The 13,871-nt window shown below is 35.8% G+C and overlaps 1 protein-coding gene across 2 annotated transcripts in view; it reads right to left on the minus strand.

Moving 5' to 3' along the window:
• LOC119602207 (voltage-dependent calcium channel subunit alpha-2/delta-4) overlaps window positions 1–13,871 on the minus strand; it is a 114,511-nt gene that overhangs the window by 60,129 nt on the left and 40,511 nt on the right. For both annotated transcript variants that reach the window (XM_037953592.1, XM_037953593.1), the window contains exon 2: window positions 2,984–3,094. In XM_037953592.1, coding sequence (XP_037809520.1) covers window positions 2,984–3,094 — 111 coding nt within the window. The remainder of the gene's footprint in view (window positions 1–2,983; window positions 3,095–13,871) is intronic.

Below are 13,871 nucleotides of genomic sequence, written 5' to 3' on the forward strand. Positions count from 1 at the left end.
AGTAGTAGTAGTCGCAGAAGTAGACACATAAATAGAAATAAAACTTGAGATACACTTTAATAAATACTACTGATGAAATATTATATAGACTCACACATAGATACAATTCTTTTTAATAGGTATGAATATAGCGTAAGTAATGTTGTGTGTGAATTTTTGTGAGTTGAGGACATAAAATACAGCCGTAAAATTTATAGTTACACTTTAAAACCCAGAAACAATCTATCAATTTTTTCGGAGAGGAAAGGGACGTAGAAGCCTATAATGACGGCTACAAAGTTAAGTTTGTAATAAGAACATATGTATGTACGTATGGGTGAAAGAAAGAGTACAAGAGAGGTCATTGACTTTCGCTGTAAAACTAGAATCTAGAAATCCAAATCACTATATTATTTTGAAGAACATTAAAAGAAAGTTATCCTGACAAATGTCATATAGAACGGGCTATATATGAGAGAATCACTCATAAACACTTTTATAAACGTAACGATGAATATGAGGAGGTAGGTTAGGTTATGGGTTGCTCGAAAGTTAGCGTGTTTACTAGCGACCCATTGTGGTACCCTTGTACATACAATTACCTTATTTTGAGATGTTATACATAAAGGGATAAGTAGTTCCACTACTTAGTTTCATTGACTCATATCATATTCTTCAGGAATCATATTCTTGTGGTCCCCGTGAGAACCAGCTGGTACTTCTATGATAGTCTATGCTCTTGTAAGCCTGGAAAGTCAGATAGAAGTTGTTACACCGAGTCCACCTCCTCCTCATCTAAAAAACTTCTACAATAGCTATAACGTGGGTAACCAATCATACAGTTCTCAGTGATTATACCCCTGAGATGCCTAATCGATTTTTTACTAAAAGACCAAAGAGTTTTAGACCTCTCCTCTGTCAGACTAGACCAAAGCAATTTGGATATTCTACAAGTGATTATATTTGACCACCTGAGCTCCGTCGCACTCACAGCCCATTCATCTATCAATTTCGATAAGGTCATCAAGGAATGTGACCAAGAGTTACGTCTAGGGTTATCAGATACTTCATTTCCCCAGATGCCCTCATGTACTGAGACCCATATCAACTCGACGTGATTTTGTATCAGTTGTGCCAATGATTGAATACATTTGAAAATACATTTCGACTTAGTAACGTTGGAGTTATTTGATTGATGCATATGTCTAGTCCAATTTTCGAAATTCAGATCCCGGATTCTTATCGCGGCTGTATCGTGGGCATCTACCTCTGAATGGAGGACTATGCAAGTATCGGGTAGTCGAAGAGACAACAAAGGGACAGGATCATCGAAGAAAATTACGGAGCCTTTCTTTATGTCTTTTAGGACAGTGTTCGCAAACCAATCATCCCTTGTTGATATTCTGATCTTAAAAGTCTTATAATAATTCGGCTTAGGCACTATGTAGTCCCTTTCTTGCCTCATGACCTTATGGGAATGTAACATAAGGAAGTAAACCTAACCTAAGTAACATCCATCAGAAACTTTGAACGAAAAATTCTGGGGAACTTCGTCTATGAGATTGAGTTTCTGAACATTCCATTATCGTTCGAGTCACTAAAGGTTGCTATAAGGATTCTCTGGGTCCGCGTAGTGTCTGAGGTTAAAACTTAAACCGAAAGAAAACGTTGGTTAAAAGACTGATGCACGTAAAGTCAAAATTTTGAAATAAGTTTGGAGTTGTTGCCGAGACAACAGATTCTCCTCAGAGAAATGACTGTGAAAATGGATCAAGGGTTTACTGACCTCGCCATACCCGTATGCTTTTATGAATGTGTTAGATATTCTCCCTTAAATATGTCGGATGGAAGGGCTGTATTTTGAGTTAAATGTTAAATCTTATTCAAATGTCATCATTGAATTTTCCATCTTTGCCAAGGTTTGTTTACGGATTACCCTATTCATACCAGAATAGGGTAAGTGAGTAAGAATGAAGTCTTGGAGACTGCATTTCGGTCTTTCAATTACGCCTTTAGGTGCTGTTGCAGAATCCATTCCATTCCAGCAGCGTGGTTGAGGATTGTAGTCAAGTAATGCTTCATATAGCATCTGAAGATTTCCAGACAGAAAGCAATGGTACTGCGATAGTCGGAAATTAGATAGCTCGACATTAGGTAACTGAGCTAACTGCTTGTACATGGTCTGGTGTTTGCCATGTGCAAAAATTGTCACTTGAGTGTTTCTTAAGGATCACAAAGAGACGCTGATAGGTCACTCTGAAAGAAATAAACAGTTTGAAGTTTGTAATACGAAAATCAGCCGTACAACCAGGTTCTACTATATTTATCATCTTTTATCATTATTTGTACAACCTTTATGTCATTGGGTCACAGTTTTTAATTTTATACAACCCACTACAATATGACATATAAAAGAGAAACACAAGGAAAATACAACAAAACTTTCCACCAACATCCAACCACCCCCCAAATCAACAAGAAGACAATATATACTATTTACTCCAAACGCCCAAACTGTCCTTTTCTTTAGCTCTCTTACTAGCATTTTTTAACAAAACACTTCCTACTCCCGCTCTCTCCTTCTTCTGTTCAATTTTTGTGTAACAGGCTTTTTTTGTATTTTTGTAAGTGGAATGAATGGTTCGTGTGATAAACGGCCGTAGGCACCTTTTTCCGTATTAAAATTTTGCTACATTTTATATTTTATTGATTTCAATTTTATTTTAATTTAAATTTGCCAACGGCCGTTTTGAAGAAAGTTTTTTTGGCGCTTTTTCTTTTATTTTTTCAATTTAATTTTTTTTTTGTTTTTGTATTCTCTCTATGAGTAAGTGTGTTCGTTCGTTTATTTTGTTTCCTGTTGGAGGAAGAAAAAAAACTTTGTTGTTCTTCTCCTTTTTCCCAATAATTGCTGTGGAAATTGTTTTACAGTTATTGAAGTTTCTATAGTATTATTTAAATTTTTAGTAGTGAATTCAAAGAAATTGTTATTTAACAAACTTACCATCACTGCATTGCGTTTAAAGTCCATAAAGTTTTTCACCTCTGCTGCCAGTTCACGCAAGAGTATGATGCCATCCTTTCGTTTTACCTCGATATCGTTGTCTTTGAAACGCTGCAAGTAGAGAAGACAGACAGACAGACTTATTATAAAACAGTTGAATTTGAAATAATTTAAGTAAATTAGTTTCTTGTTTATTTACTATTTAATTAAAATTACAATTGTCTTGTATTTACTAAAGAAATTAATTATGAAAATTCCATTATGATTATTTGTTAACATTCCAACTTAAAAAATTGCCTTTAAATATGAATCTTTTTTTTTTTTTGTTGGAAAAGTTCTTGAGAACCATAACAAATGTTAATGTTTTGTAGACTAGACAAATTAAATTTAATATTCAATTATTCATTTAAATACAAAGCATTTTAATGTTCAGCTTTAAAAAGGTTATTTATTTAAATAATCTTTAAATTGGTAGGCCATCATTCATAAAGTTATCAACAACTTTCTTTCTTAGAATTTTTAATCGTTTAATGAATACAGTAAATGTGATACAGTGGTAGCTTTTAAGCCCATGCTATCTTGCAAAACTTTTATGCAAATGTCCTATTAAAGAAACTGTACTAAGCACTGGGTACAAACATTTCTAAGGGTTTTCTAAATATTTTAGCAAGTCTAAAAGTATACAGATTTGAGTAGGACTGAAACTACTATGAATACGAACAGGTTTGATATTTGGCGTTAATGTCGGGTTTGGAAGACTGACGACTCTGACATCTTAGCCGGTAATAAGCTTTTATGAGCTCGATGCGTAGGACCTGCTCATGGTAACCTTCAATGCATTAGATGCTGCCAAAGGTCCTTTAGCCCGACATTATAAATCGGCAAAGGTCAAGTAAGACGCTGGTCTCTGAGATTGAAAACATTCAATAAAAGCTAAAATTCTTCAAACGTTCAATTGGAACGCCTAATTACATTCTAGAATGCATCTTACTGGGTGTGATGATATAATCCTGATTAACAGGGGTACGCTTCTTCGAAGTTCAGTTCCTCTTCTCGATTACTTCTGTTAGTTAGTTAGTTAGTTAGTTAGTTAGTTAGTTAGTTAGTTAGTTAGTTAGTTAGTTAGTTAGTTAGTTAGTTAGTTAGTTAGTTAGTTAGTTAGTTAGTTAGTTCGTTAGTTAGTTCGTTAGTTAGTTAGTTAGTTAGTTCGTTTCGTTAGTTAGTTCGTTAGTTCGTTAGTTCGTTATTTGTTGTTAGTTTCGTTCGTTCGTTCGTTCGTTAGTTCGTTTCGTTCGTTCGTTCGTTCGTTCGTTCTTCGTTCGTTCGTTCGTTCGTTCGTTCGTTCGTTCGTTTTCGTTCGTTCGTTCGTTCGTTCGTTCGTTCGTTCGTTCGTTCGTTCGTTCGTTCGTTCGTTCGTTCGTTCGTTCGTTCGTTCGTTCCTTCGTTCGTTCGTTCGTTCGTTCGTTCGTTCGTTCGTTCTTCGTTCGTTCGTTCGTTCGTTAGTTTCGTTCGTTCGTTCGTTCGTTCGTTCGTTCTTTCGTTCGTTCGTTCGTTTCGTTCGTTCGTTCGTTCGTTCGTTCGTTCGTTCGTTCGTTCGTTCGTTCGTTCGTTCGTTCGTTCGTTCGTTCGTTCGTTCGTTCGTTTTCGTTCGTTCGTTCGTTCGTTCGTTCGTTCGTTCGTTCGTTCGTTCGTTCGTTCGTTCGTTCGTTCGTTCGTTCGTTTTCGTTCGTTCGTTCGTTCGTTCGTTCGTTCGTTAGTTCGTTCGTTCGTTCGTTCGTTCGTTCGTTCGTTCGTTGTTCGTTCGTTCGTTCGTTCGTTCGTTCGTTTCGTTCGTTCGTTCGTTCGTTCGTTCGTTTCGTTCGTTCGTTCGTTCGTTCGTTCGTTCGTTCGTTCGTTCGTTCTTCGTTCGTTCGTTCGTTCGTTCGTTCGTTCGTTCGTTCGTTCGTTCGTTCGTTCGTTCGTTCTTCGTTCGTTCGTTCGTTCGTTCGTTCGTTCGTTCGTTCGTTCGTTCGTTCGTTCGTTCGTTCGTTCGTTCGTTCGTTCGTTCGTTCGTTCGTTCGTTCGTTCGTTCGTTCGTTCTTCGTTCGTTCGTTCGTTCGTTCGTTCGTTAGTTCGTTCGTTCGTTCGTTCGTTCGTTTCGTTCGTTCGTTCGTTCGTTCGTTCGTTCGTTCGTTCGTTCGTTCGTTCGTTCGTTCGTTTCGTTCGTTCGTTCGTTCGTTCGTTCGTTCGTTTCGTTCGTTCGTTCGTTCGTTTCGTTCGTTTCGTTCGTTCGTTAGTTCGTTCGTTCGTTCGTTCGTTCGTTCGTTCGTTCGTTCGTTCGTTCGTTCGTTCGTTTCTTCGTTCGTTCGTTCGTTCGTTCGTTGTTTTCTTCGTTTCGTTCGTTCGTTCGTTCGTTCGTTCGTTCGTTCGTTCGTTGTTCTTTTGTTCGTTCGTTCGTTCGTTCGTTCGTTCGTTCGTTCGTTCGTTTTTCGTTCGTTCGTTCGTTCGTTCGTTCGTTCGTTCGTTCGTTCGTTCGTTCTTCGTTCGTTGTTCGTTCGTTCGTTCGTTCGTTCTTCGTTTCGTTCGTTCGTTCGTTCGTTCGTTCGTTCGTTCGTTCGTTCGTTCGTTCTTCGTTCGTTCGTTCGTTCGTTCTTTCGTTCGTTCGTTCGTTCGTTCGTTCGTTCGTTCGTTCGTTTTCGTTCGTTCGTTCGTTCGTTCGTTCGTTCCGTTCGTTCGTTCGTTCGTTCGTTCGTTCGTTCTTTCGTTCGTTCGTTCGTTTCGTTCGTTCGTTCGTTCGTTCGTTCGTTCGTTCGTTCGTTCGTTCGTTTCGTTCGTTCGTTCGTTTTCGTTCGTTTCGTTCGTTCGTTCGTTCGTTCGTTTCGTTCGTTCGTTCGTTCGTTTCGTTCGTTCGTTCGTTCGTTTCGTCGTTCGTTCGTTGTTCGTTCGTTCTTTCGTTCGTTCGTTCGTTCGTTCGTTCGTTCGTTCGTTCTTCGTTCTTTCGTTCGTTTCGTTCGTTCGTTCGTTCGTTCGTTCGTTCGTTCGTTCGTTCGTTCGTTCGTTCGTTCGTTCGTTCGTTCTTCGTTCGTTCGTTCGTTCGTTCGTTCGTTCGTTCGTTCGTTCGTTCGTTCGTTCGTTCGTTCGTTCGTTCGTTCGTTCGTTCGTTCGTTCGTTTCGTTCGTTCGTTCGTTCGTTCGTTCGTTCGTTCGTTCGTTCGTCTTCGTTTTCGTTCGTTCGTTCGTTCGTTCGTTCGTTCGTTCGTTCGTTTAGTTCGTTCGTTAGTTAGTTAGTTGTTGCCCTTATCAATACATCAGGTGGGAATCGACTCACAACCTCCAGTCTAACAGACTACCAAACTAACTTACCGGAGGCCACACTGTTACAAGCTACTTTATCTCTTCTTACAAGCAAACACGAATGAATCTTCTGGACCCTCTCTGTATGTTATAACAACCTGGAAAACCTAACAGAACCTAACATTTCCAACGGCATCTGAGCTACATGCTCAGAGATGGTCAATGTTTCATAATTAGATAAATTCATTATTTATTTCTTACCCTGATCAAGTACTTATCAATAAACCTTCGTAACTTGTTAACAATGTGCGGTTAATAATTTGCAATTATAGAACCTCTCCTTACCCCACCAACATCAAACATATCAGCTTTAACATTCTACTCTCCTACCTATGAGACGACATATTTGAATAGTAGTTGTTGTAATTTTTTTGGCAATTAGTTTTTGTTTTTATTTGTACTCATGCTCGTACTCGTGTATAAACAAAACAATTTCCAGACGGACAAGGTTACATGAAGGTACCCAACCATATTCGTACAAAACGTAGACTCTACCGATTTTAAAATCTATAGAAATGTTTTGTAATCTGCTGGTGTTTGTATGAGTGACTCTGTAGTCGTATGATAGCATCTGAAGTTTGTAGGGGCAAAGAGAGGAGGAATTCAATAGTGAGTATTTTTGGGGTGTAAGTGCATGTGGTTGAATGGCGGGACAACAAATAAAAGCAAATCGTAAATCAACGTAAAGCCATACAACAATGTTTTTTGTGTCTGATGGTTGCTCGGTTTTTTGTTGTTGATGATGGGGAATATTACAACAAATACAAATAATTTACATTGGGAACAGTTTTTTTTTTGTTTGGTTGTTGCTAGAGTGAGGATGTTACTATACTTACTACCACAATTACTAGCATGTACTTGCATAACGTTAGCTGAAATGTAAAGCACTCCAACTTATGTTTTAATTAGTTTTTAGGAGAAATTGTTAGCTTAGTACGGAGGATCTTTATAACAGTATAGATTTTTAATTTTTGTTTATTTAGTTCCATTTGCATTTCTTGTGACGATATATTCACACATTTACTCTTACTATTTTATGAGAGTTTTGACTTGAAAAGTACGAGTATTTAATGTATTGCAAACAAACAAATAAAACATATTTATTTCTTTCTCTCTTGTCTATGCAAATATTTATGTCTGGCCCTGTCATTTAACCAGGACCATGTTCTATAACAAAAAAAATAAATAAAATTCAAAAGTAAATGGATTTTTGTCTCTTTGGGCAAAGACTATCATCTCGTAAATATGGTAACTCGTATGTTCAAATAAAAAAAACGCTTAAAAAGTGTATGCGAGTACACTTGAAAGTTGTAGCGATATCGGTATATGTTTATGTTCCTATGTTTATTGTAGAATTAACCGTAAACTTCAAGCCGGAATATAAAAATCGCAACTTTTCTTTGTGTGTATTTCTATACTACCACAGACTATGGTGCAAATATTAAAACGCATAAATAATTTCATTATTTTAAATTTAAAACACAGTTGTTTTTACAGAAAAATAAAATAAAATACAACAGACACCAGTATACCCAAAAAGTAGTTTTTAAGTAAGTGTTTTGTGGCAACACTTAAAAGCTAAAGCGGATTGTGGTTTAAAAGATGGATAAACTTACCAACGAATGTTTATTTACGTATGTAAATTAAACATTCGCACCCATTTTTTGTTCACATTTAAATTGCAGACATTTCAAAATCTAGACGGCATTTTAATTAAATATAATTTTAATAAATATGTATTTGTTGAATGAAGATAAAAATGCGAAATTGTTGTTTAAGACTTTGCCTTCTGAAGGATTATATCGCTTATAAAACACCGATAGGTTACTCCATTTTCCCTATTGTACTGTAGTCTATTATATAGTACCGATTATATTCCCAACTATAGTGTATTCTGTAGTCCCGACTATAGCCTAATTTATAGTCTAGACTATAGTCTAATCTATAGTCGGGACTATAGATTAGTCCTAGTTCAGTTCTAGTTCAGTTCTAGTTCAGTTCTAGTTCAGTTCTAGTTCAGTTCTAGTTCAGTTCTAGTTCAGTTCTAGTTCAGTTCTAGTTCAGTTCTAGTTCAGTTCTAGTTCAGTTCTAGTTCAGTTCTAGTTCAGTTCTAGTTCAGTTCTAGTTCAGTTCTAGTTCAGTTCTAGTTCAGTTCTAGTTCAGTTCTAGTTCAGTTCTAGTTCAGTTCTAGTTCAGTTCTAGTTCAGTTCTAGTTCAGTTCTAGTTCAGTTCTAGTTCAGTTCTAGTTCAGTTCTAGTTCAGTTCTAGATCAGTTCTAGTTCAGTTCTAGTTCAGTTCTAGTTCAGTTCAGTTCTAGTTCAGTTCTAGTTCAGTTCTAGTTCAGTTCTAGTTCAGTTCTAGTTCAGTTCTAGTTCAGTTCTAGTTCAGTTCTAGTTCAGTTCTAGTTCAGTTCTAGTTCAGTTCTAGTTCAGTTCTAGTTCAGTTCTAGTTCAGTTCTAGTTCAGTTCTAGTTCAGTTCTAGTTCAGTTCTAGTTCAGTTCTAGTTCAGTTCTAGTTCAGTTCTAGTTCAGTTCTAGTTCAGTTCTAGTTCAGTTCTAGTTCAGTTCTAGTTCAGTTCTAGTTCAGTTCTAGTTCAGTTCTAGTTCAGTTCTAGTTCAGTTCTAGTTCAGTTCTAGTTCAGTTCTAGTTCAGTTCTAGTTCAGTTCTAGTTCAGTTCTAGTTCAGTTCTAGTTCAGTTCTAGTTCAGTTCTAGTTCAGTTCTAGTTCAGTTCTAGTTCAGTTCTAGTTCAGTTCTAGTTCAGTTCTAGTTCAGTTCTAGTTCAGTTCTAGTTCAGTTCTAGTTCAGTTCTAGTTCAGTTCTAGTTCAGTTCTAGTTCAGTTCTAGTTCAGTTCTAGTTCAGTTCTAGTTCAGTTCTAGTTCAGTTCTAGTTCAGTTCTAGTTCAGTTCTAGTTCAGTTCTAGTTCAGTTCTAGTTCAGTTCTAGTTCAGTCTAGTTCAGCTCTAGTTCAGTTCTAATTCAGTTCTAGTTCAGTTTTTGTTCAGTTCTAGTTCACTAAGACATTTCTCAGTTCATTTATACAGATAGGTATATGAAGAGATATCAAAAACCTTAAAACATTTTGTCTGCTTGCAAATTTCGACGCAACGGTAAATTAATAAAATGGCAAAATAAAATAAACAAGAAAATGATTAAAGACTTAAATTGTCTATACGAGTTTTCCTCTTCATATTTATTTTCTTTTTAGTGGGTTGCTGTGCCATTTTTGAAACATGTTCTTAAACAAGGGATTTTATGGAATCCATGAGCAACAAAACGTTCAAAAAAACTCCTTATTCCTTTCAATTTTTTGTTGTCCTTGTTATTTCTACTAGTTAGTGTTTTTGTTGCTGTTGGTTTTAAATAAAAGTATGCAAGTGGTTTATGTGTAACATCAGTATTAGCATCAGCAACATTTTTGACGTTGTCTTCTTTTGTTTTTTGTGCCCCATACAAGGAAACATGAACGTGCTAGGAATTTTATTAATTTTTCTCTCATAGATTTCCATTCAATACGGCACACAACCAACCCAAGAAATAAACGAACCTACTCCATACATAGAAAAGAAATAAAAGATAGATGGATAAATAAATGAACGAAGGAAGGAACGTTGAAACGTACAGACAGAACGCAAGGGAACGAACATCATTTTAACAAACTCATGCTGAACTCAAAATCGTGCCGGTGCTATATTGCGTTTTAGTGTCGTTGATTTTTTTCCTGGTATAGTCTTTCCCGCTTCTCTCTTTTCTTTTGGAGGTGTATGTAGGCACAAATTCTTCATGTATTTTATTATACTTGTAGTTTTATATAGAAATTATAGAAGAACTTCCTATAACATAACTGTTAGTTGCTAAGAAATTGTATTTATGTGTAAATGTTTGTTTGGAAAACCCGCGTGTGTTAGAGAAGTGTGTTGAAATAGATTTGATCTGAGAAAATACTTGTAATTTTTTCTATAAGCAACTAAGCATTTTCAAGAAAGATCCCTCTTTGAAATAGATAGTTAAAATGAAAGCAAAATAATTAAGGTGCCTCGAATACTTAATATTTCATTTATTTAGAGAAAGCTTAGTAAACTGGATTATTTTTTAAATTGAGGTTAAAGAAATCTTTGTTTCACTTCTGGTTAAGTTTAGTTTAAGTTCAGTTCTAGTTTAGTCCTAGTTCAGTTCTAGATCAGTTCTAGTTCAGTTCTAGTTCAGTTCTAGTTCAGTTCTAGTTCAGTTCTAGTTCAGTTCTAGTTCAGTTCTAGTTCAGTTCTAGTTCAGTTCTAGTTCAGTTCTAGTTCAGTTCTAGTTCAGTTCTAGTTCAGTTCTAGTTCAGTTCTAGTTCAGTTCTAGTTCAGTTCTAGTTCAGTTCTAGTTCAGTTCTAGTTCAGTTCTAGTTCAGTTCTAGTTCAGTTCTAGTTCAGTTCTAGTTCAGTTCTAGTTCAGTTCTAGTTCAGTTCTAGTTCAGTTCTAGTTCAGTTCTAGTTCAGTTCTAGTTCAGTTCTAGTTCAGTTCTAGTTCAGTTCTAGTTCAGTTCTAGTTCAGTTCTAGTTCAGTTCTAGTTCAGTTCTAGTTCAGTTCTAGTTCAGTTCTAGTTCAGTTCTAGTTCAGTTCTAGTTCAGTTCTAGTTCAGTTCTAGTTCAGTTCTAGTTCAGTTCTAGTTCAGTTCTAGTTCAGTTCTAGTTCAGTTCTAGTTCAGTTCTAGTTCAGTTCTAGTTCAGTTCTAGTTCAGTTCTAGTTCAGTTCTAGTTCAGTTCTAGTTCAGTTCTAGTTCAGTTCTAGTTCAGTTCTAGTTCAGTTCTAGTTCAGTTCTAGTTCAGTTCTAGTTCAGTTCTAGTTCAGTTCTAGTTCAGTTCTAGTTCAGTTCTAGTTCAGTTCTAGTTCAGTTCTAGTTCAGTTCTAGTTCAGTTCTAGTTCAGTTCTAGTTCAGTTCTAGTTCTAGTTCAGTTCTAGTTCAGTTCTAGTTCAGTTCAGTTCTAGTTCAGTTCTAGTTCAGTTCTAGTTCAGTTCTAGTTCAGTTCTAGTTCAGTTCTAGTTCTGTTCAGTTCTAGTTCAGTTCTAGTTCAGTTCTAGGTGAGTTCTGGTTAAGGTTTAGTTCAGTTTTATTGAATTTTATCTGAATAAATTAATTGAACATTCTAGACTTCTACTATTTCTGTTTTCAAAGGCGTATGAATAATTTGTTGAAAATTAAATATTAAGTATACGTCACCTGGCTGTTACTGACCATTATTTCAGGACAATATTTTTCATGTACATACATTGCATTGAAAGAGACAGGCGGACTATGTTTATCTACATTGGTGAATATACGACCAATATAACGGTTACAAATGGAATGTCAAAATCAAAACTTTCACTGCGACAACACTGGTCTTTAGCACAAATATTATTTATTATACGCAGTGATGTACTTACAGGCAAACATTGTAGTTAGACAATTAAAATTAATTAAATACTACATAAAAATTTATTGATTTTAAAATTCCCAATTATAATATTGATATTAAAAGCTATTATAAACTTTGTAAGACTAACTGTAAATAAAGTTAATAAATAAATTTAAGTATTTTCCTTACGACATACTTTGAATACCGTCAAAGCTCCACATTAACGACCTTCTAACAAAGTTTAATGTATAAATTAAAGCACAATAACCTGGCAACTTTATAGAAAAAACATCATTGTATGTATATAAAACAATACAGAACTCATACGTTAGAGTTTTAAAATGTTTTTTTGCAAACGTACGTAGTAGCTGCTACATAAAAGAAGTAAAAAAAATGGAAATAAATAAATATGGAACAGCTCATTACTTTTCCTGCATACTAAATACTTTATACATTTTATGTTTTTTATTAAAAACAAATACAATATTTCTTATAGTCGTTACTAAAACCAAAACAACAAAAAAACCTAACAAACGCTTACATACAGACTAATATATTGCACATATACAAAGGATGAAGCAAAAAAGTGTACAACAGGAAACAGGAACATGTTCTTTTAAATGGTGCCACATTTATTATTTCATTTGTTTTACATGTTACACTCATATTATTACAACATACTCTTGTTGTTCTTTTACTTTTTCTCTTATACTTGTACCTCCCAGTTTCATTTCTATCTTCTTCTTCGATTGCTTTTGTTTTTTTTTTTTTTTGTTTTTTTTTTTTTTGTTTCTCTACTTCATCTTTGTTCTTTTTACAGAGTTTTCCTTGAAATGTTTAAATGTATGTGGTTTTTTCATACACATTCACATAAACAGGATGTGGTTTATTCACTTGTACACACATAAATATAATTATATGTATGAATGTGAGAGTTTGTGTGTATAAATATGTGAGTAATTTTTTGTAAAAACAAACATTATTGAAGGACAACTGTCAAATGAAAAATTGTGTCAGTCGAAGCGTGAACAACAATAAATAAACTCCTGTACATTTCCTTCTACTTATTTTTATATGTATTGGAATGCAAAGACTAATTTATGTATTCACACATAAACACACATAAGCAAAGGTATTCAGAAGAATGAAGTCAGTAAATCGTACTTTCAATTTCATACACAAATTCCTTTCAATCGGAAAAAAAAGAAGTAAAATATGATCCATGGCTAAAAATTTATGGCTAAAAATTTGTCCTGAGGATCTGCGTCGATCATGTTTCATTCTCATGATATTTACCAAACTTCAAATGACATCGTTGATAAAACTAGCGAAGTTCTTCAAGTGATCGCCTACCTCGACCGAATTTGATCTTTTCCAAATTCAGCATAAACTAGACACCTCTCACCACCTCCCTTTTGTGACTTGCTAGGAACTGGTAGGTGGCAATCTTTACCGGACCATACGAAACACACTTCCCTCTCATGAATCTCATAAAAGACACGAAGTCCTGTGTTGCACATAATTAAGAGTTTACACTCTGTCCAATAATGAGAGGACGCGGGAACAGTCAAGTAGAGTCGAAGGCACTCCATTTTGACAGAGTCACTCCAATCGTCAGATGTAGTATTATATATTGCTGGATCTAACCAGCCTATAGCTGAGAGAAATCTCAGGAGATCGAAAAGTTTAGACCGAGATATCTCGACAAGGTTGTATATGAAGTAATTGCTAAGGAATTTGTTTTTCTTGACTGCTAGAATGTCGAATTGCTTTACGTGAGTACCTGGACTGAAGCCCTATCCTACTGGGGCACAACCACTAGGTGAAAACAATGGGTCTACCAGAGCCCCCTTGCTCAACCTGTCACAAAGCCGTGGCTGGTAGAGCAAGAGTTACAAATTCAAAGACATGCTTCTGGATATGTCTTCATCCTTTATCAGGATAGAGGACTATCTAAACTCCTAAATACCTTTCTATGGGTAGGGCTCTACCCGCGATTTAAACCAATGCAACAACGTTACTCCGCCAAGGGCCTCACCAACAACCAGGCCGGAAAAGATGTTTATGGGCCCCTAGATACAGTGGTACCAGATTATAGACTCTGGTCCGCCTTCCTAGACAAAAGACCCGTGATTGGTAATACCATACAACACATTCATACAACAACAACAATCACA

The sequence above is a fragment of the Lucilia sericata genome, unplaced genomic scaffold (genome assembly GCF_015586225.1).
Source record: "Lucilia sericata isolate MDLA Ls3-8-SP2 unplaced genomic scaffold, ASM1558622v1 Contig000214F_arrow, whole genome shotgun sequence".
In the NCBI taxonomy this organism is placed as follows: Eukaryota; Metazoa; Arthropoda; class Insecta; order Diptera; family Calliphoridae; genus Lucilia; species Lucilia sericata.